Source organism: Vanessa cardui, chromosome 26, assembly GCF_905220365.1.
Source record: "Vanessa cardui chromosome 26, ilVanCard2.1, whole genome shotgun sequence".
Lineage (NCBI taxonomy): Eukaryota > Metazoa > Arthropoda > Insecta > Lepidoptera > Nymphalidae > Vanessa > Vanessa cardui.
Genome location: NC_061148.1, coordinates 879,481 through 902,997, shown reverse-complemented (window position 1 = coordinate 902,997; position 23,517 = coordinate 879,481). Strand labels below are relative to the sequence as shown.

General features: G+C 32.9%; 3 protein-coding genes across 3 annotated transcripts in view; all 3 read left to right on the top strand.

Annotated features, from left to right (window-relative positions):
• Positions 1-5,949: 5,949 nt before the first annotated feature.
• On the top strand, positions 5,950-9,201 carry LOC124540806 (putative uncharacterized protein DDB_G0282133). Its single transcript, XM_047118525.1, has 2 exons — positions 5,950-6,071; positions 6,858-9,201. The coding sequence occupies exons 1-2, from the start codon at positions 6,012-6,014 to the stop codon at positions 9,174-9,176; spliced, it is 2,379 nt and encodes a 792-aa protein (XP_046974481.1). The 5' UTR covers positions 5,950-6,011; the 3' UTR covers positions 9,177-9,201.
• Positions 9,202-9,902: 701 nt separating this feature from the next.
• LOC124540706 (probable ATP-dependent RNA helicase DHX35) overlaps positions 9,903-23,517 on the top strand; it is a 63,898-nt gene continuing 50,283 nt past the window's right edge. The window contains exons 1-2 of the mRNA XM_047118384.1: positions 9,903-10,122; positions 10,814-11,079. Coding sequence (XP_046974340.1) covers positions 10,089-10,122; positions 10,814-11,079 — 300 coding nt within the window. The 5' untranslated portion in view covers positions 9,903-10,088. The remainder of the gene's footprint in view (positions 10,123-10,813; positions 11,080-23,517) is intronic.
• LOC124540705 (ceramide phosphoethanolamine synthase) lies at positions 17,228-20,651 on the top strand. The gene has a single exon (XM_047118383.1). The coding sequence runs from the start codon at positions 17,870-17,872 to the stop codon at positions 19,031-19,033; it is 1,164 nt and encodes a 387-aa protein (XP_046974339.1). The 5' UTR covers positions 17,228-17,869; the 3' UTR covers positions 19,034-20,651.

Genomic DNA, 23,517 nt, shown 5'->3' with positions numbered 1-23,517 from the left:
AAGTTTCACCCGCACCACCTTGATGTCCGAAAATCCACAACAGCGCGATTTCTTAGACATTTTCTGCCTCGAACAACCTCTTTGTGGAACCAGCTTTCGCCGGCGGTTTTTCCGAACCGATACGACATGGGAACCTTCAAGAAAAGAGCGTACATCTTTCTTAAAGGCCGGCAACGCACCTGCAAGCCCCCTGGTGTTGCAGATGTCCATGGGCGATGGTAGTTACTTTCCATCAGGTGAGCCACCTGCTCCTTTGCCACCTATGCCATAAAAAAAATGCATTGTTTAATATTTCTTGTCGTAGTTACCAGTGTCTTTTCAACCGACTTCCAAAAGGAGGAGGTTATCAATTCGTCTGTATTTTTTTTTTTTTATGTTTGTTACCTCATAACTTTTTACTGGGTGGACCGATTTTGATAATTTTTTTTTTGTTTGAAAGGTAGTGCTTCCCGTGGGGTCCCATTTTTTTTATTTTTTTTTCCGATGATGGTATCCATATGAAAACGACATAAGTCTTAAATTTGCATTATGTATATGCGCGACAAATAGGTGAATAACTGAAAATCACGTTAACCAATTTTGATAATTCTTTTTTTATTATAAAATATATACTTCAAGGGTAATTTGGTGAAAGTTTGGTAAGGTTCTGAGCACAGGATCCATGACAAAGTAACGGAACGGAAGGGAACGGAACAATTCTGAGGAGCACGTTAGCGATACTCGGTCGAATCTTTTATTTATAGGTTATTTGGATATTTGAGTCACCTTCCATAATGTGGTTATGTTTATGTAATTATCATAGTCGAATATTATAATCAACTAGCTACCCACCCCGGCTTCGCACGGGTGCAATTCTGATACTAAATATACTACAGAATTTGTTTATATACGACATCACATCGCAAACTTCTAAAATTATCAGTGTTTCTTTACTATATTGTTCATGTATTATATACACAAACCTTCCCCTTGAATCACACTATCTTTTAAAAAAAACCGCATCAAAATCCGTTGCGTAGATTTAAAGATATAGGGACAGAGAAAGCGACTTTGTTTTATACTATGTAGTGATGGAACTCCTATACGGCTCGCAGTTAGGGTGCGATATGGGGCAGAATTTCTTACTATCTTTAATCAAATTTTGTGTATGTGATGTGATGTCATATGATGTACGAAATATAGTTAGTCTTTTTCAAAGTTTTTTTGCTGAGTTCGGTTACAGTTCTTTCGAGGGATCCTTGTAGTTTACGCCGCGTGACGTATTAAATCCGCATTTTCGAAAGTCTATTTTTGCTTTATTCGCAAGTTTCCTTTGAAATTGTCCTCGAAGTAGTTTCTGACTCATATAAACGGAACCTTAATCTACCCATATTAAAAAAAATTAGTTAGTCAACATCAGCTTCACTTAAAATCAAAAAATAAATAAAATTTTAACAAAAAGAAAAACCGACTTCAAACAAAACACTATTTTAAAACAAATGAATATGCACGAAAAAGTAATAAAAATAATTGCGTATTCAACATATTTTTTAGAGTTAAATGAAATGAAAAATATTAGACTACTTAAAAGTCGATTAACGATTATATCATGTAGTTATAATTATTGTTATATTTGGAGTCGGTGTCAGCCAATAAAACCCTACAGTATATCTATCAAAAAACAATACGAGAATACTTTAACAAATATGTTTATTACAAATTACCTTTTACACAATAATATACTGGATCAATCAAGGGGCTCGTATCGCTTTTTTCTTTTGATTGTTGGGGCAAGGGCACCGTGGCTGACACCGGCTCCAAATATACCAATAACTATAACTACATGATATAATCGTTAATCGACTTTTAAGTAGTCTAATATTTTTCATTTCATTTAACTTAGGAAGATTCTAAAAAATATGTTGAATACGCAATTATTTTTATTACTTTTTCGTGCATATTCATTTGTTTTAAAATAGTGTTTTGTTTGAAGTCGGTTTTTCTTTTTGTTAAAATTTTATTTATTTATTTATTTTATTTAACAGTTTATTAAAATTTGCCAGATACAGTACAGATACAAATATATAAGTCTCAGGAAAGCAAAATTTAAAAGGTATGCTTATCCCTATAAGAGATTTCTTCCAGCATACCCAGAAGAGTGAGAATAGACAGAACAGTGAAAGGTAGACAGGCAAGAGTTTACAATTACAAAATAAAACTAAAACAAATACTAAACTAAAAATGAGAAATATATATATATATATATGTATAATACATTAAAGTTTACATATATAAATGCTTATAATATACATACATATAAATACATATGCCAAAATTAGGAGACTGATAAGAAATGCTCTTTTAACTTCTTTTTAAAAATGTGAATTGAATTAGAAGTGCGAATCGTGCACGGCAGAGCGTTCCACAAACGCGCTGCATGCACTGTGAAAGCGGCGGTGTAAAAATTAGAATTATGAGAAGGGATTTGTAGTAGGAGCTGGATATTAGGACGGCAAGGAGAACCAGGAGGATGCAAGAACTTGAAACGTTCTCGAAGGTAATTGGGATATAAGGGATTAAAAAGTATATTATAAAGGAGACATAGAACGTGAGTATCCCTGCGAAGACGTATAGGAAGCCACTTGAGTTCAGCTCGAAATCTAGAGACATGATCAAATTTGCGTAGACCAAAAATGAAGCGGATGCATAAATTTTGTAGCCTCTCAAGTTTATCAAGCAGTTCTTCAGTAGCGTCAAGAAAACAGGAATCAGCATAATCTATCAGAGGAAGCAAAAGAGATTGAACAAGAAGAGTTTTTGTTTTTGTAGGAAGGAAATATTGAAGAGGTTTAAGGGAGTGAAAGGAGAAATTAATCTTTTTACTTACCTCATTGATATGCTTGGACCAGGACAGGTCACTACTGAAAAGAAGACCCAAATTTTTGGCATGCTCGGTATAATTGATTGGTATGTCGTTATATGCTAAAGGAGGAATGCTATTTAAAGAGAGACATTTATGCATATACCGACTTCCAACAATTAATGCCTGCGATTTTGCGGGATTCACGACAAGGCCAAAACTGTTAGCCCAATTGTGAATCCGTTTGAGGTCTTCGTTTATACCAGTAATAGCCGTAGTAACATCCACAACACTAAAGTGGCGATACAATTGTAGATCATCTGCATAAAGGTGAAACTTAGAAGAAATTACCGCTGATATAGTATCAATGAAGACAGAAAATAAAAGAGGGGATAGCACACTGCCTTGAGGAACGCCCGAATTAAGCGCGCTCCAATTTGAGCTTAATTCACCCAACTGAATGCACTGCGAGCGTCCTCGAAGATATGATTCAAACCAGATACACGCAGAGGATGACACGTTTAAAGATCGTAAAACGCATAAAAGAACATCATGATCTACCGAGTTAAATGCATTGCTAAAATCAAGCAATACAACTACAGTAAGTTGACGATTCTCCATAGCGTATCGAATGTCCTCCGTAACCTTTAGAAGCGCTGTAACCGTGCTGTGACCAGCTCGAAAACCAGACTGCCAAGGGCTCAGGAGACGATTAGACACGAGGTAAAACGCCAACTGTTCGTGAATGATATGTTCCAAAACTTTAGAAAGGAAAGGGAGGATTGAAATTGGTCTATAGTGTGAAGGAGAACTAGGGTTAGGTATTTTAGGTAGAGGGATAATGTGAGCATTTTTCCATACTGACGGAAAAGTGCAGGTATATATGGAGTAATTATACAGATGCGTCAGGACAGGAAGGAGCTCAGAGAGAATAGGGAGAATCATTCTGGAACAAATCGAATCACTACCAACTGCAGCTGATTTAATCGATGATACATGTTTCTTTACATCATCTTCGGTAACTGGCTGAAGAGAGAAGGAAGAACATTGCGGTAATACATGTTTGGACAAGTCCGAAATAGTATTTGATTTAATTACATCGTCCAAAACAATAGGGGATGTAGAAAAATGTGAATTTAAAGCATTGAGATCCACTAAATTGTCACCAGAAACGGGAACTTTACCAACACCGAAAGTTTTTAGGAAATTCCAGACCTGTTTACTGTCAGAATTATGAATAGTGTCGTGGATGTATCTACGCTTCGCTTCACGACATAATTTGTTGCATCGGTTTCGCAGTAATCTGTACCGGTCCAAGTTATCATCAGACGACCATTTTCTAAGGTGAGCTTTAGCTTTATCACGCTTTGACATCATTTCCTTTATTTCGGAAGTGATCCAGGGAGCTGGTCGGTGCTTCAACTTAACTCGCTTAATAGGAGCACGGCAATCATACAGGTCCATCAATTTGGTGTTAAAGAGGCTGACCTTCTTCTCAATGCAATCTTCGTCTAAGATAGGTGTCCAGTCGATGTTACCAGCATCACGCTTTAGCTCGTCATTGTCGATTTGATTGAAGCTACGACGAAAGGTAAATAAAGGTTTTCGTTTGGAATGGCGGACATTATAGGAGACAAATATGAGGTCGTGATAGGAGAAGCAGGAGGGTAATTGACCGTGGGTGGCAACATGATCAGGAAGAGAAACAATAATCAGGTCGAGAAGAGAAGGTGTAGTATTAGGAAAGTGATGTGTAGTAGACAGAGGGAGGGAATGTAAGTTTAAGGACGACAGAATAGATAGAAGCTTATTCGAACGAGAATCATTTTTTATTAAACATGTATTAAAATCTCCTAACAATAGAAGATGTTGGTACAGAGGACAAAGGTTGTTTAGGATATTGTCTAGGGAGGAGAAATAATCAATGTGAATTGAGGGACTATACAGGACACCTAGGAGTACTTTGGAGTGGCCAAGGATAATTTCAAGGAAAAGGAATTCAGCGGATTCGGAGTATTGGTTAGGAGAGGACAGTACAATCGTGTATGGGATTCCCGTTCTTAGATAGATAGCAACCCCACCCCCACCCTTTCCCGTTCTATCGTTTCTTATTAACTTGTAGCCGGGTAAGGAGAATTGAACGGAGGGAAGTGAAGGTTTTAAGAATGATTCCGAAATCAAGATAGCGTCTACTTGACTGTTACTGAAGGACATTGAAATATCGAAGTTCAAATTCTTACACGGTAAGAATTTGAACTAATGTTGAGTAGATCGGCATAATCCATATTAAAAATTTAAAAAATATATATATGTATAATATAATATAAAAAATAAAATAAAATAATATATAAAATATTAAAAAAATAAGAAATAAATAAATTTAAAATATGTCAATAGTAACTAAATAAAACGAAACGAAAAACGCCAAACGATTTTTACCAGTATTGCATTTGAATTTTTAGAAAATATTTGGCAAAATGTGACGGAGAATCGTTTGGCAAAGCGTCGTATAGCAGGCATTGGGAACTGTTGTAAAACTACGGCAAGGTGATTTTCGTGAATGGCTACTCGACGATGATTAGCTATCTAAAAATTTGCCTGGTACAAATAGTTGAATTGTTTTATTTAAATTAATGTATTCGCGTCGGTATGGTGGGCTATAAGTCACACACAAGAAGTATGGCATTACGCTACCGCCTACTTCTTTTTTTTTCGACTATCTGAAAATACAAGAATTTTTGTGGAACAAATCGTTCGACACTCGTTATTTAATATAGTTTGACAAAAAAGGTAAAGCAAATGTCGCTTTATAGCAATTAATTAATGATGTAACAATATTAAATACTTTATTGGCATTTGTTTTCATGGACTATCTAAAAAAGCCTTAAGACATAAATGCTTACAAAACAAAGAGATCCACTTGTTATTAAATATTGATGATGATGAAAGCTAGTATACGAGAAGATGGCAAAGATCTTGGATATTTCACGAAACACATGTGATATTTATAAATTTTAACTAATCTATTACACGTAACAGTAATCAAAGCTTAACATCACTTCCTATGATATAATTAAACTTTCCGTCGATTTCACACTCACTAATTTAACAACGCAGTCTTATAGCAGATTGCTTAAAATTTACTTATTTTCTACGGTGACTAGTGGGAGGAATGTTGCTTGTTTTAATATTGTGTTGTTACCTTACATCCCTTAAGGCATTGGAAAATGAGGTAAATGTGTAAATCTTATTATCAATATATACTAATTTATTACTGGATTGGTACCATAAAAATATATATTCCACTATTGTATTATATACTATGGTGTTTCTATCAATCATGGCAATACTGTAAATGCAAAAGAATTTAGGGCTTAAGGCTCGAGGTACACATAGTGTCGTCATCAGGAATTAAAGCATTTCATTGTACCCTATTTTGTACAGTAATTATAAAAGACATGTTATATTTTATGAGCACATAACATCACCAACATTACATTTATCCAATAAGGATAAAGCGGGGTTCTTGAGTATGTATAATGCTAGCAAATGTAAAGGAGTGAAACCTCGTCGTAAAACTTAGAACATCTTATCTCACAATGTTTTCACCACAAGTCACAAAACGAACGTGGTGTACAAAATAAATTTTAGACAATTTTCTGTTATCAGTTTTAAAATGCTGATTAATCTTCATTAGGTCAACTATGTTTGTCATATATGTAATGGTAGCACCCAGTCACCATATATTCTACCGCTAAGCAACACTACTTAGTATTGATGTGTTCCGTTTTAAAGGGTGAATGAGCTGGGGCAACTGCCGGCACAAGGGACATAACATCAGAGATCCCCAGATCGCTGGCACATTGGTGATGTATGGTTGTGTTAATAATTCATACATTTAATATGGGGAAAAGTGACCACTTATCAGATAGACCGTGTATAAGCACATACTTACCAACATTATAGAGACAATTTTATACTATGTTACTTTGTTAATTACATTTAATATCATTTACAGCCATCAAACCTTAGGCAAAGTTTGGAAGACGAATGGAATTCACGTTGTCCAAATACTGCCACCTTACTTAAAGCTATTTATATATTGACAAATTTCCTGCCACAAGACACCACTATGTTGGAACCTGAAAAGCTGAAGTATGCGTTATCGACGGTAATGAGATTCCTAGAAATAGAATCTTCAAAAGATAAATTTAAATTAGATAACAATTTAAGCAATTTCGAAAATCAATTAGATAAATTGATATCAAACATGAATGACCATGTACAGCGAGATGAAAATGAAGGCGATTCGAAGGGAAAAGTTCGACCTGAAAATTCAATGATGTACAAATGCAAATATATTTTAGGAACTCTTGTTACTTTCATAAATAACGCTTACACGCAAGTAGCTAACTACTGTAAGTTAACTGGAAAATGTAACGCCATAAATTCGTCTCCATTGAACTTAAACTTTTTCGATGAACTTAACATTTTATCACATAATACTATGTTACAAAATTTAATACCACTAAATGGTTTAAAACATGATTTGACAAAAGGAGTTTCCGAATATAAAACTCCTTTAACCGAAATTTGGAAAGAAAGTACTAAGCCTCAATCTAATCTAAATCATGAAACAAAACAGGATTACGATATAATGAATATACTTCAGACTTACAAACCAAATTCAGTTATTAATCAAGCAAATGGGGTATCAAACGCCTATCCTGTAGAAAATTTGGACTCTAGGAAACAACAAAAATATAATGGACTTTTAAATTCTTTTGTAAATAATGATAAGCTGGATTATCCTCTAAATGGAAACGCTTCTCCACAACAATCGCCAAGTAATATACCAGATTTTAATAATTTGTTGGTTAAAGATATTTTTTCGTCACTAAATAGTTTATATAATACAAATGCGAATCAAAAAGATACTAAAATATTAACAGATGCTAATAACAATATACAAAGCTATGGGCATAGTAATTTAAATAACAATGATTTTCAATCAATATATCCATATTTAAACTCATTATCATTTGATTCTAATAAGCCGAAAGCTGCGAATGGTTTAACTAAACTTTTACAGTCATCAAGTCCAGAACAACCACTATACAATAATAACATATATTCTACTAATGGATTTGAAAATAAAATATATGAATTTTCCCACAAAACGCCTACAAATATAGATTCAAGTTCGCAAATAATAAACCCTTACCCTACTGCTATGAATAAAAATCATCTTCAAGACAATATAATAAGTTTTTTTCAACAAAGCAGCTCACAAAATCCACAATATTCAGCAAATTACAACAAAAAATCTGAACTTCTAAATAAAATTCAACAACAATATGTTAGTGTTAATGATGTTAATTTGTCTCCATATCCATATCAAAGCTATAAGGAATCGCTAAATCGGAATACAGATATTTTGGGACTTAAACGAGAACCTCAGTATACACTGACTGTCCCTAACACGCTGACGTCACAATACAATAATTATGATAGTAGTATTAATACAATTGCTGCTGATAAAATAAAACATGAAAATTATGGCGTTCAATTACCTGATTTGTCACAGTCACTTAGTGTATCTAATTTAGTGAAATTGAATTCTGTAACAAGGAAATATGGAGATGTTGAATTAACATTTATGCTGAAGCGATCGCAGCCATTTTACGAACCATTCTATTACGTGAAATATAGAATACCTTACAATGAATTCGTTTATAATATGCAGAATCTTCTAATACAAAAACCGTACTTGAGAAGTAATCCGAATCAACTATACCAGTCACTACTGAGTGTATCGAATGCAGTAAAGATATCAGAAAATATCAAAGATCTAAATGATGAAGAAATGGTTAAACTAACTTCTACCAACGGTACATTTGTTACAGCTACATTATTACACGATGGCAATGGCGTTGAAAATGAACAATTAAAAACAATTCAAGATTTAAACGCTAACTTGTCTGTTGCTAATATTTTAAATTTAGGCATGGATAATAACCAAATCCTGGAACCAATACAAAATCTTCTTAAGACGACAATGACGGCTACTGTTTTAGATAACTCTTTCCAAAGTTACCCTGATGTAGATCATTCGAGAATATTGAATACATACATTAATTCTGATTACAATACTCCAGTGTATCAACCAAATCCAAGTTATTATAATTCTTACATTAAAGAAGTAAATCCTGCTTATTCAGCATTATATGGAATATCATCTACAGGATATAATACATTACCTGATAATATTGTAAAAAAATTGTTAGCAGCAAATCCACCGAGTAATTTAAATACATATCCAAAACTAGCAGGATGATTGTAATAATTAATTGTTATTTTAGATAATTAAATTATACATTATTTCTTATTTTTATTTTATTATATACCCAAGAAGCAGCAAACTATCAGTCATAATTTTTTTTCTATTTGAAACTTGACACCGAAAGGATATTATTATTTTTATCAAAATAGAGGTTATTTTAAATTGTTATAATTTAATAATTTATACCTATTACGTCGATTCTAAAAACTGTAGAAATACATACTAATATTATAAATGCGATACAAACTTTGTCTGTCTGTCTGTTTGTTTCGCTTTGACGACTAAACCAACGATTTGGATGAAATTTGGTATAAAATAAGTTTGAGCCCCGAGGTTACTTTATTATACCTATCACCTGAACTATCAGTAAAACCACGGGTGATAACTAGCTTACAATTTTCATTATCATTAATATTACTGCATTTTTTACTGTAAAACTACTCGTACCAAATATTACATTTTGATTTTTCTTTGAGATAAATTAAAGACATAGTTTGTGTTATGTTTTGAAGTCGATTTTAAAATTAATATTTTTTTGTGTCATCTTGATAAACTTAACAAATATTATACAAACATCAAACGACGTATTTCACGCGACTAGTTAAATTATTAAAAGTAAATTAATACATTTCATAATACATACATACCGATTATAAAGTGGAATTATAAAGAATTAAGAAGTGGTAATACTATTAAATTACGAAATACTGGTAACTTCGACTTCACTGTCATAAATTTAAGCAAGAACATCAGTGTTTTTCAGAAAGATTTGTTTACAAACTATATTATTATTTTATTAAATGATTAAAAAGTGATATTTAATGCAGCAATCATTTGAACGAATGAAGGTTTTAAAAAGGATATTGAGTTAATAAGGACAGAACTTTTAAATCTTTATTATACAAGATGCTTTCACAAAAACCAGTGTTTTTAAGACCGGGTAAGTGGTTTTTCTATACAAAATAAATTATGAAATAAAATTGTGTATTATTATTGAATAACGAATTAAACCAGATTTCTTTGAACTAATTTGTTTGTTAGTTAATATATTTAACCTTTTAAATTATTCTAATAATGATCATTAACATCGACATTTCTAAGTAGGCTGGCTAGCTATGCTGAATGATAAATTAAAAAAAAAAGTTTTTTTTTTTTTAGTTTCGACACTTCTAAATTATACATAGTACATGCTGAATGATAAATAAAAAAAAAATGTTTTTTTTTTGTAGAATCTGTAGCCGCAACCCTTATTATTAATATGACATTTATAGTTTTGTAAAAACTAGAACTTAGTCCAACCAAAAACCAATTTAACCAATACTGTTGGCTCTTATTGATTTCCTATAGTACTGTTTATTGTCAGTGGTTTCCGCTCTCTCACTGGCCCATTTGCTAGTCCTACCTGTTATATGATACTCCTAAAAACAGGATTGGTATATAAATATTCAATTGAATGAAAGTCATCATGAATATATTTTCAATATTATAAATTTTATAATATCACATTGACTGTATACAATCTATTTCATATCTACTCCATTGCATGTCACATTGGCGAAGTCTGTGCCCTATAGGTACAAATAAAAGCGAAAAGAAATGTTATAAATATTAACAAAGTTATTTTCTTTCAGGGGACGATACACTTTATCCGATAAAAAACAAAGATGGTGTGATAGAAACATTTGTTAATCCCAATGCAGATTCGGCATTGTCAATAGATAGCGATGCCAAGAGTAACTTTGTTTATAATAGATACCATCATCTCCCATTCGAAGCTCAAAGAAAGAAGTTGCCGGTGTTTCAATATAGAAATCATATTTTGTATCTGTTAGAGAAGTTCCAAACGTTAGTTCTTATTGGGGAAACAGGCTGCGGGAAATCCACACAAGTACCACAGGTAAGTCTTTTGTTTTGCTTTATCGGTTATTTTTTTTTAAAGAACAATATTAATGGGTTATTTTAAGGAGGCACTAATAATCTCATTTACTTCTACCATTAAGCATAATGTTTGTGCTATGAGTGTGTATGGTAATAGCTTGAAAATAGCATCTGCAAAGTTTTTACATTGCTGGCAGTGTTAAAAATAATTGAATTTATAAAATACCTACATATGGTAGACTTCAATTTGGTGAGGTTCGGCCATAACAACTTTACGGAGAATAATTGTTGTATTGGACAAAACCATATTTTTTAATTTTTATCTTTAAAAAAATATATTGCATGTGTTGTATAAATACATAATAAAAAAAACTAATTGGAGTTTATTACACTTGATCTAGTAGTAGGTACTAGTTAGTTGCTGAGTTATGTATGACAGAAAGATATTTAAAAAAGAAAAAAACTTTCAAAACCAATAAAGCATACATTAAATTGAACTAGAGAGTAAGCAAAATCAAACAATGCAATTTACTTCATGAAATAATGTGTTATAAGTAACATATCTAAGTAATTTTTTTACGTGAGTTTTTTAAATAACATTTAAGTCAAATAATAATTCCCTTTAAAGTTTTGAAGCAAAGTGATAAAAGCGCGTGACTGCATAATATGCGCAGGCGCACGATGTATGAAAACAATTTATTAGCGACAAAGTGATAATAAGTATAGGATCGCGATTCGATTTATTTATTCATATATTTGTTTTGTTTAGAAATGCTTTGATAATAAAGTATCAAAAGGCTTTACATAGTATAAAACAAAGTCGCCTACCGCTGTCCCTATGTATGCTTAGATCTTTAAAATTACGCAACGGATTTTGATGCGGTTTTTTAAATAGATCGAGTGGAAGGTTTTTGTATATAATAAATTTACAATATAATATAGAAACATTGATAATTATAGAAGTTTTTAATGTAATGTCGTAAATATTTAGTATCAGCATCGCACCCGTGCGAAGCCGGGGCAGATTCATAGTTACATAGTATAAAACAAAGTCGCTAACCGCAGTTATAGCCTATATATGCTTAGATTTTTAAAATTACGCAACGGGTCTTGATGCTGTTTTTTTAATAGATAGAGTGATTCGAGAGGAAGGTTTTTGTGTATATAATTCATGGACAATATAGTAAAGAAACACGAAAAAATTTGTACTATATTCGCTAGTTGGTGATATAAGGAATTGTTAATATTTAATTGGCAATGTGCTTCGCCCACCTATACCACATGAAAAAAAAAACAAAAGAAATATTTTAAAAAAAAAAGAATTATTTTAAAAAATCGCTTTTAAATATCCATCATGATTTTCTTAACCTTCAAAGATAATTATAAATCATAAGTATTGTTTAATTATTAATTTATTGAAAATTGTTAATGTTATTTGTTTTTATAATTAAATAGGTAATTAACTTTTGAATGTCTAATTAACCATCAATGACGTTTAAATGATTTCTTCTAGATCGTTAGTGATTTTTAATGGTCATTTAATAATGGTCATTGACTGAATGTAGATTTAAATTCAGATAGTATTAATGTAATAAATTTTATATTTATTAAATAAAATAGGGCTGGTAAAAGGGACAAGTGGTTAGCGACAGGGATTTTATGGATATAGATAAGGATGTTTGTAAAATATTTTACCGGTTTCAGATAAAACAAACATGTTTGAAATAATTAGTCATATCTTTAAGTAACACTATGTAAAAATAAAACTCGAGAACAGTCAGTCTCGTGTACATTCGTAGATAATATCGAAATATCGAGCTTCGCCAAATAAAAAAAAAAAAAAAAATACAACACACAAACAAAATATAAAACCTCGTAAATAAATGTAATAATAAAAATAACTGTATTAATTTCAAACCTTAAAAAGATTTTTAGATTGAATATACATTTTACTTTATTTTATTTATTTAAACAAAAAGAATACAATCAAATCATACATTAAAATTACGGACTTTTAGCTTAGTACATGTACACAGAATGCTTGTAAAAATTATATTAATACAGTTGGGTCTGCTCTTTTATATAAGTAAATTAATAAATATATAAATTAAACTAAATTGAAGTTATTTAAATAACATTGAATATTTTTAACGATAACTGTATCCAATGATTATGGTTACGAACAGGGAGCTCTAATATCTCTGGTCAGCGTTACTCATAGACATTTAAAAAGTTAACTTACGGCCTGTAAATTACCCACTCTTGGGCTAAGGTCTCCTCTTTCATTAAGGAGAGGGTTTGGAACATATTCCTGGAAGCGTGGCGGAATGCGGGTTGGTGGAATGAACATGTGGCAGAATTTCGATGAAATTAGACACATGCACCCCTCAAGATGTTTTCCTTCACCACCGAGTACGAGATGAATTATAAAGACAAATTAAGCACCTGAATCAGCGGTGCTTGCCTGGGTTTGAACCCGCAATCATCGGTTAAGATGCACGCGTTCTAACCGCTGCGCCATCTCAGCTCTCATAGACATTGCTGTGTAGAATATACACCATCCCTTACATCAACCGACGCCAACCTTTGGAACTAAAGTGCTATGGCCCTTGTTCCTATAGTAACGTATAGACCTTCAGCCAGCAATCTAACAAATTAAATCAAAATAATAATTATTCAAATCGAATCACAAACGCGCGTTGGAATCGTTGTTACCTTAATCTACATTAGTATTATAAATGTGAAAGTAACTACGTCTGTCTGTCGCTCTGTAACTGCCAAACAAGCAGAAGCAAATTTGAACTCCAAGGAAGGATGGCTACCTTTTTTGCCTAACACGTTACGATCGTAAAACGCGAGCGAAGCCGCGGGCAACAAGTAAATAAATATGAGACAACATCACATACATTACTCTGATCCCAATGTAAGTAGCTGAAGCACTTGTGTTATGGAAAATCAGGTGTAACGACGGTACAACAAACACCCAGACCCAAGACAACATAGAAAATTACCTCGGACCTCGGGGTTGCGTATCCATGAAAACCGGTGTACACACCACAACTAATTATTAATATAATCTTGTGGTGAGTAATATTTATAATTTTTTCACTGAAGCTATGAATTGTATTTAATATGCCCAGTTAAATATAACGAAAAAGGATGTATTAACTTTGGTATTACATTAACATTACCTACTAACTGTTGTTGTTAGTGTGTATATTATTTTATGAGAGGTTATTACCTAACCAGGTCTCAAACGAAATCAAAATCAAAATACTTTATTAAGGTAGGCTTTTACAAGCACTTTTGTGTCGTCACTTAACAACTTTTTTTTTATGGAATTGGTTTTCGGATGAGCGTATGGGCCACCTGATGGTAAGTAGTCACCATCACCCATAGACAATAACGCTGTCAGAAATATCAACTATTCCTTACATCGTCAATGCGCCACCAAACTTGGGAACTAAGATGCTATGTCCCTTGTGCCCGTAGTTACACTGACTCACTCACCCTTTAAACCAGAACACAACGATACTGTGTACTGTTGTTTAGCGGTAGAATATCTGATGAGTGTATGACACCTACCCAGGCGGTATAACTAACTATAACTATATTAAGTGAAGCTACCACTGGTTCGGACAGGAGATTCTATTATAAATCTAGTAGCTACTCTTTTTCAAAATTTAAAAATACAATCATGTTAGTAATAGGTATGTACGGGCTTTCATAAAACCATACCACCAAGTAACAACTCATTGTAATGGTATAGTATGTTTGTAATTTTATAAAAACTACACCAGTGGACGGATGATAATGAAACAGGACATACTAGGCTATCTGAACCGGATACTAAATCGGGGAAATTTACAAACATAAATAATAAAAGCTGATATGACCCAGTGGTTAGAACGCGTGCATCTGAACAGATGATTTCGGGTTCAAACACAGGCAAGAACCACTATATATATGTGCTTAATTTGTGTTTATAATTCATCACGTGCTCGGCGGTGAAGGAAAACATCGTAAGGAGTGCATGTGTCTAATTTCATCGAAATTCTGCCGCATGTGTATTCCACTAACCCGCATTGGAACAGCGTGGTGGAATATGTTTCAAACCCTCTCCTTAATGGGAGAGTAGTCCTTAACCCAGCAGTGGGAAATTTACAGGCTGTTACTAAATATTAAAAAATTGCCATTGTATGAAGTTAATATATCAGTGTAAAGATTTTTTTTGCTTATCTCCGCCTGTAAGTGTAGGTAATATGCTGGAGTCACGTAAGAGATTAAACGGATACAAATTCTGAAGTCTCTATTGATGATACGAGTGGAAGATTAGTACGTCCGACAAAATATTGATATGTGTGTAAAAAAAGGTCATATGTTCTTTTAAAAGAAAGTATTTCTGTTATCTTTGTTGGAAGTGATATAATCACTACAAAATATAAAACAAAGTCGCTTAGTCTGTTCCTATATCCCTATGTATGGTTAAAACTTTGAAATTACGCAATGGATTTGATGTTTTTGTTTTAATGGATAGAGTGACTCAAGATCACGGTGTACACATATATGAATAATACATGCATAATATAGTAGAGAATGGCTGATTATTGTGAACATTGCAAGAGACTGGAGTATATTTAGTATCAGAATTGCAACCATGCGGAGCCGGGGCGGGTCTAGTAGCTTAATACAACGTGAAAGAACGAAAGATACTAATACTAATACAATCTGTAATTGTGTAATGAAATCCAGCAGATATTTTTAACATTGTCGATTTATAAATTCATGTCGTTTTTTTTTAATTTAATACTTAAAGCGAATTATTTCTCGTATATCAGTATAGATGTTATAAAAGTATGGAAGTAATAGTAGTGAAGTTTGTTGTACTGTCGTGGTCGTATAGACTGTCCACCACACCGAAAATGTCGATATGACGACATTATGTCTTCCCGTACATATAACTTTAAATTTAATATTTTTCGTACGCATACTGCGTACGCTGCGTATTTTTGTCGGACAAGTGAACATATTTGTTAAATTAACTTTTCTAAAAAAACTACAAAACATCATATCGACATTTTTGAGGTCGTGTAAATTACTAAAATTAAAGTTGTATGTACGGAGAGCCATAGTGACGTCATATTGTCAATTTCAGGAAATGAGCATTCGAAAACGCAGCAGCGCTGAACTTTACGCATTAGAAAAGTTTGTAGGACTCATCACAAAGAACGCACCAATATAGTTTTACATTCGTATCTGTCAAAACAATTTAACTGTGTACTGACCCTACCATGTTGTTTTTATTTATTTTTTATGTGTGGTGTACAATCGCTACATACTATAAAACAAAGTACAAGGTCTGTATGTTCGTGTTAATCTCCAAAAGAACGGAACGGATTTTCATGCGGTTTTCACTAATAGATAGAGTAATTCATGAGGAAAGTTTTGGTATATAACTTATTAAGGTTTTTGTGTAAATAAGTTGACGAAAATAAACAAAATGCCAGGGATTACGTACACCCGTGCGTTAAAGTTATTAAATAGCTTGGTTACGAAACTTTACTTGACTTGTTTTTATATTAATGGATAGTTTATTATCAAACACATAATGTGTTAGTTTATAATGGCTATGACTATAATGTTCTTTCGACCGATTTCGGCCACGATAGGCGACCGTTCTCAAGGCAGACCACCTAACTGTTATATTATAGTCCAACGTGTCAATACACACATTGTCTTACTCAGATAATTCGAAATGACAAACCCGATCTCAGTGATTTTTTCGATACGGTAGTTAAAAACACCAAAATCACCCAAAAATACAACAAAAGCTTAACCCGGTATTAGTATGTGTGTATTTTATAAGCTAATTAAACGTAAATAATAATTCGTAACCAAATTACAACAAAAAAAATAATAATTGCAAAAGCTTTAATGATAATGTAAAAATAACGTTTATAAATAAAACAGAAAACGTATTGTTTTTTCGTAAATAATCGTCTCGAGAATTGTTAATAATTGTAGAATTTATATAATATTATTATCGTTAGAATTAAACGCTGACCGTATAAAAATTCGAGTCACGCAAGGTCAGACTTTGACAGTAGTTTCGGCGGGAATGGCGCCTAGCATGGCCATCGCTTCTGGTACCGGCTGGAGGCAACGGCCCACGGCGCGGTCGCCATTCGGTCTCTAGACGCAGCAAGATGCGCACGCATGCTGCGGTCGCACCGCACACGTTAAAACGACAAAAGTTATGTAAACATTGTGTATTAAACGTCCGTTATTGTGTTTTTTAAATGTTTAAACTATCGTATATTGTAAGACTTTTGTTCTCGTCCATTGTTTGATACTGAGCCAGTGTTTTGATACGATATCCGCTGTGAACGTTTAACATCGATTTTGAGAACAGTTTTACATTCCGAAACCGTCATAAAACTAGTTTTTGTAAAGCGATGTTTGAAATGTGTGCAGTGATAATGAAACAAAGTGAAAATATTTATTTTTATATGCATCGGTTGAACAGTAAGTTCAAATGAAGCGAGGACGTTTTTATACGAGACAATTTTTGTGTTTAAAAAGTTCGATAGATGATAGAACTGTTGAAATTATGTTATTCAATTTTCGTGAAACAAAACGCGTAGAATTCATGGTGTTATAAATAGAATATTGAGTGGGGTTTCGTAACCCACGCATTATTATAACATCTGTGGTTTATCGAGATGATTATAAGCTGACTTGGAAGCCTTATTATATACAAGATCAACTGCAACACGCCCTCAGGCTAAAGATAGCCGAGGATTCACCGCATGCGTAAATCTATCTATATAATAAAAATAATATATATAATCAAAATGATGTGGCCTTCGTCTCAAGCGAGTAAAATATTAACATTTTTACTTATAATAGTTGTTATATATTGCATTTACATGGACACTTTCCTATTTCTACGTATAAGGAATTATAAGATAGATATATTCGAACAGTCAGACAATGTAACGCAAGAGACATCAACTCACGGTACATTGAAAGTGCAACAGAATTATGAAGATGTAACGTGGATACCCTGTCATATAAACCCATTATGCCACCCCACGGTCAAAGCTTTAATGGTGGACCACATTAATCATTATATATACGGACCGCTATGTGCGATTGTTGATATAGGTTTGGGTATATCCGAGAAGATGCTATTTCTGACACCGAATATGATATCCCTCTTTCACGTATTCATAGCATGCGTTGGTGCGAAACTGTTGACTTTTCAAAGTCTTGCCGCTCGTCGAGTTGCCGTTGTACTGTTCCAAATTCGAATGTTTTTAGACGATTTGGACGGTCACGTCGCTAGAGAGAGAAAGCATATAAAAGGTGAGAGGTCAGAAGTCGGAACTATTGGCTACTGGGTCGACGGTATATGTGACTCGTTAGGTGTTACAGCTATGATGATAGGTATACTAGTTTATTTGAAGAATAACCCACCTCGACGAGGATACAAAGACACTCCAGTCAGTACGCTGCCTTATCATCAGTTGAAAGAGATAAATTCAAGTGAGGATATCGAAAGGGACCACACAGCTGAAATAGGTATATCGTATAAAACGAAAGTAACTCTACAGAGGATAGTCCAGGTTATTGGCTTGTTTTCGGGTCAAATGGTGCTGTCTTCGTTAGCTTGGAATAGATACATAGATTTATATCAGAATTTATTGGAGAATTCGTCCGAGTACGATGTATCGAGACGCGAAAGTACTTTTATGTCTGGGACGTTTTTCTTCGCAACGAGCGTGTGGAGGATCGTGAATCCTCATAGTTATTTACATCTGTTATCGTTAGCTGTGTTTTGTGATAAAACTTGGGCGTTTCTGAAAGCTGTTCATTACAGTGGTTACGTTTGTCTGGTGGTGACAGTGGCGACATCCGAATATTTAATCGAGAATATCAAATCTCATGTCATTAACGCGATGGACGGTTGAATAATCCAAAACTTGTTTTATATTTTAATGATGTACATGCTTTGTTATGTATTTAGAGATGATCTGTAGAGCTATTTTGTGAGAACGAATTCGAAAATCACCGTAGAAAACGACCGTGAAATGTGAGAGAGCAACTATGACTAATTTTTATAATAATTGTAACGTTTAAATTGTCACATTTCGAATTTCACGATAACGAGTGAGGTGCGAAGTGAATTCTTAATGAATAGTTCTACTGATCAATAAATGGTAAAGTTAGCTTGCCAATATCACGTGTTATATTTTCGATATTTTAATTATATTCTATTTTTTTTAAATATGAGTAAATTAATAAATTAAACTTCCATCGAATATAACTAAAAGTATCTGGTCATCTGTTCGATATTCAGCCATTGTTTTTAAACAGATTAATAGTATAAGTTATTTTTAAATTGTTCAGCGTAACATCGATTTATCTCCTTCTGTCATAACTGATATGTCATGAGAAAGAAGAAGACACTGATTACTTATTGGTTTGGTGCTAAGAGTTCTATTATCAATAAACGTTACTTTCTTTAATACGAATAGAATTGATGCATATGTATGCATTTAATATAAAGCGGTTTTATTATATCTATAGATTAATTAAATTTATATTTTGTTATTGTTTTAATGATGTAATTGTTATTTAATTATTATTGTCTGCTATTTTGTAAATAATATATAGCGAAAACGACTTCTTTTCAAATGGAAATATTTGGGTACCGTTTTACTTAAAAATGTACTTAGGACCTTTCAGCACCAGACCACAAAACTAATTACCTCTAAATATTTATTGTTAAATGTATATTATAAATATTTATCAAATATAGTCGGGATCGTTATCAAATATAATTATTATTGTTATTAAAATAATTATCAATGTATTGAGGGTTTATATATGGTGATAATGAGATACAGTATGTTTGTATACATCTGTATCATGCCTTATATGGTCACAAGGTGTTGCCAGTTATGTATCGAATAAATTCAAATTATATTTATATTTTATTATTGTAAGTGTTTATATTATAATTTATTTATATACATAATAATTGATGGGTAATTGTTTAAATTGTTATTTACTGGTATAATGGCACAAGATCCCACTTTCTCGAGACGTATGTTATTTTAGCTAGCTATTATTTTTGTATAATGTGTAGATGAAAATGTTGAAGCTACTCCTTCGTGCTAGCCAATGTTGGTACCAACAACTCATATGGCAGTAGACCACGCAGAAATACATAGTATTGTTTATATTCAGGTTAAAGGGTCAGTGAGTTAGTGTAACGAATACATTGGTGATTTAATATAGGTTTATATATTTCGATTGCCAACGCATAAGGCAATGGTGACATATCACTTAGAACACTTGATAAATTGTCGTTTCTTTTTTTAAATTGAAGGGATTTTGTAAGTGGACCCTTTGTGTGGGTTGTTTTTTTTTTATTTTTACCTGCTTCTTGTCATGGGCCCGCATTCCAAAAGCCAATTAAAGTCATGGCGTTTAGATAATGCAATTTATCTAAAGTTTAATTAACTATACATTACAAAAAATTAAGTCAAAGTAACATTTATTGTGAACAAAGGGACAATTTAAAGTTAATATAATTTGTTTTTTAATCGATCAATTCCCACAAAGGCGTCTTAAGATATTAAAATATAAATATATAAATGATCAGATAACGCTAAGCTATTAATGTTATCGTTAATAAATCAGACCATTATACAAAAAACTAATCAGATGGAAAAACTATGCCCCAGTTCGTGCCAAGTTATCCTGGCCATGAAATACTTGATACATTGAATGAACTCTGTAATGGGGAACTATGGGTTTTATATATTTTTATTTCTATAAAACTCGGTCGCCCGCAGCTCTGCTTGCGTTTCAGGAGTTGCTTGACATGTGTTAGGTAAACAATAGCTATGTCCTTTCTTGGAGTTGAAGTTAGCTGCACATCAAATTTCGCCAAATTCAGTTCTTTGTTTTAGTCGTGAAAGAGCGTAAGACACAAAGACAGACATAGTTATTGTCACATTTTTAATATTAGTATTGATTAAATTAAACGCATTTTTAAGTGATAATAGTTTAGTTTTTAACTTCAATGAACTTCTGCCTCGTGTGTATCCAACTCGTATTGAAGGAACGCGGTAGATAAGGCTTCCTTTTCCCCCAAAGGGAAAGGAGGCCTTAGCCCAATAGGGGGACCTTTATAGATAATTACTACAACTCTTAATTGTCCAGTATATTGACCCGATATTAATTGATTCTCTGATCAGCCAAACATGCCAATCTTTTTCATCTACATATTATATGTAATAAAAATCTTAGCTTAACTAAAATAACGTCTATCTGATTGTATACATAGTATATCTTATTTTAAAAAAAAGATGTTTATAATTTGATGTTAAAAATATATGACTATATCTAATATATATGCAATAACGGATATGACTCAGATTAATATCAGCTTAAAGAAGAGTTGCAGGTGTTTTATATCTGTGGGCTTATCAGTTGTAAGAAACAAACACTTGTCGCGTTAATAGGAATACTTCAAATCCGTTAAACTATATGTTATAAACTTATATAAAACGCATAGTTGACTAAAAGTAAAGTAAAGTTACAGCCTATAAAATAACCAATGCTGGGCTAAGGCCTCCTCTTCCATTAAGGATAGTTTTTGGAATATATTCCATCACGCTGGTCCAATGCGCTTTGGTGGAATGCTCATGTGGCATAATTTCGATGAAATAAGACACATGCAGGTTTACTCACGATGTTTTCCTTGCACTAGCACGAGATGAATTATAAACACAAATTAAGCATATATATACATATAGTGGTGCGAAATCACTGGTTAAGATGCACGCGTTGTAACCACTGGGCCATCTCAGCTTAAGCATTTGACTAAGCAATACACAGAATATTAACCTCTTTTATAAATATTGAAATACGATTACTTTTATGTTTATAATTATATCTTAGTAATCTTTGCAGTTGAAACACCTATTGCACGATGAATTGATAGCGTTACTACTACTACTGTTTATAAAATATTCAATTTCATTGTTTAATTAGAGACTACGTTTCATTATTTAGTTATTGTGACCCCTGGTTACTGAGCAGGTTCGTTGATAGTTAAGAAAATCGGATTTGCGATTCAAGGGGGAAGCTGGCATGCAATCTTTGTAATAACTTAAACTTTTCATACAAATAAAGTTATTAAATACTTCCAGAGCTGGAATAGTTACAATGTTATTAATGTAAGTCATCTGATGTTAGTTTGAGTCGAGATGGCCCAGTGGTTAGAACGCGTGCATCTTAACCGATGACTGCGGATTCAAACTAAGCAAGCACCACTATCTATATATGCTTAATTTGTATTTATAATTCATCTCGTGATAGTGCAAGGAAAACATCGTGATTTGATTGGTTCATGCAAGCACCGCTGATTTATGTGCTTAATTTGTCTTTATAATTCATCTCGTGCTCAGCGGTGAAGGAAAACATTGTGAGGAAATCTGCATGTGTCTAATTTAATCGAATGTGCATTCCATCAACCCGCATTTGAACAGCGTGGTGAAATATGTTCCAAACCCTCTCCTTAATGGAAGAGGAGGCCTTTAGCCCAGCAGTGGGAATTTACAGGCTGCTGTTGATGTTAGTTTGATAGTATGGCTTCCATTTACCATAAAACTGGGAAATCTATGTGATATTAGGGAATCTGTGCCAATACAATAAGGTATGATTATATTTTTTTAACACCAAGATAATTATATGGAATCTGACGTGATAACATTATAAATAGTATCATAAATTATTGTACACAATTAAATAGTACCCAAAAGTACTCTTGATGGGGAACAAATTACGGTCTTCCATATTTTGTTAATTAGCAATTTCTTCCATACAGACATATCGTTGCCTTAAAATAGACATATGCTTAGTGGAGTAATAGACTTAAATACAAATATGTACAATGTAATGTTTATACCAAATACAAAGTTGTTTGATTTATTTTCACGACTCATGCCGTGATGAAGGTTGAATTAGAAATAAACGTGGTAACATTAGATTTACGATGGAACTATTCCGTCTTAAGTTTGTATAATTTTATGGAACGAAATTCTTTTGACACAAGTTATCGTTATGTATCTTTCAGACAACCGTTTCTTTCTCTTCCTCCATCTATTTCTAATATACATATATGTAGTATACGGTTCTATATAATACTAGTTGTTGTCCGTGACTTCGCTTGTGTTTTAGGGGATTGGTTTTCAGGCAAAAAAAGTAGCCTATCTCCTTCCTACGAATTTAAGTTTGTTTCACATCATATTTCAAATTCAGTTTATTGGTTTGGTTGTGAAATAGCGACAGACAAACAGACAGTTACTTTTCAATCCAATCCAATCCAATCCATCAGCCCATTTCCGTCCACTGCTGGACATAACCCTCTTCAATTGCA

Coding starts and splice junctions, on each gene's coding strand:
- LOC124540806 (XM_047118525.1), top strand. CDS start 6,012: ATGTTGCTTGTTTTAATATTGTGTTGTTACCTTACATCCCTTAAGGCA. Junction 6,072..6,857: donor TTAAGGCATTGGAAAATGAG/GTAAATGTGTAA, acceptor TATCATTTACAG/CCATCAAACCTTAGGCAAAG.
- LOC124540705 (XM_047118383.1), top strand. CDS start 17,870: ATGCGTAAATCTATCTATATAATAAAAATAATATATATAATCAAAATG.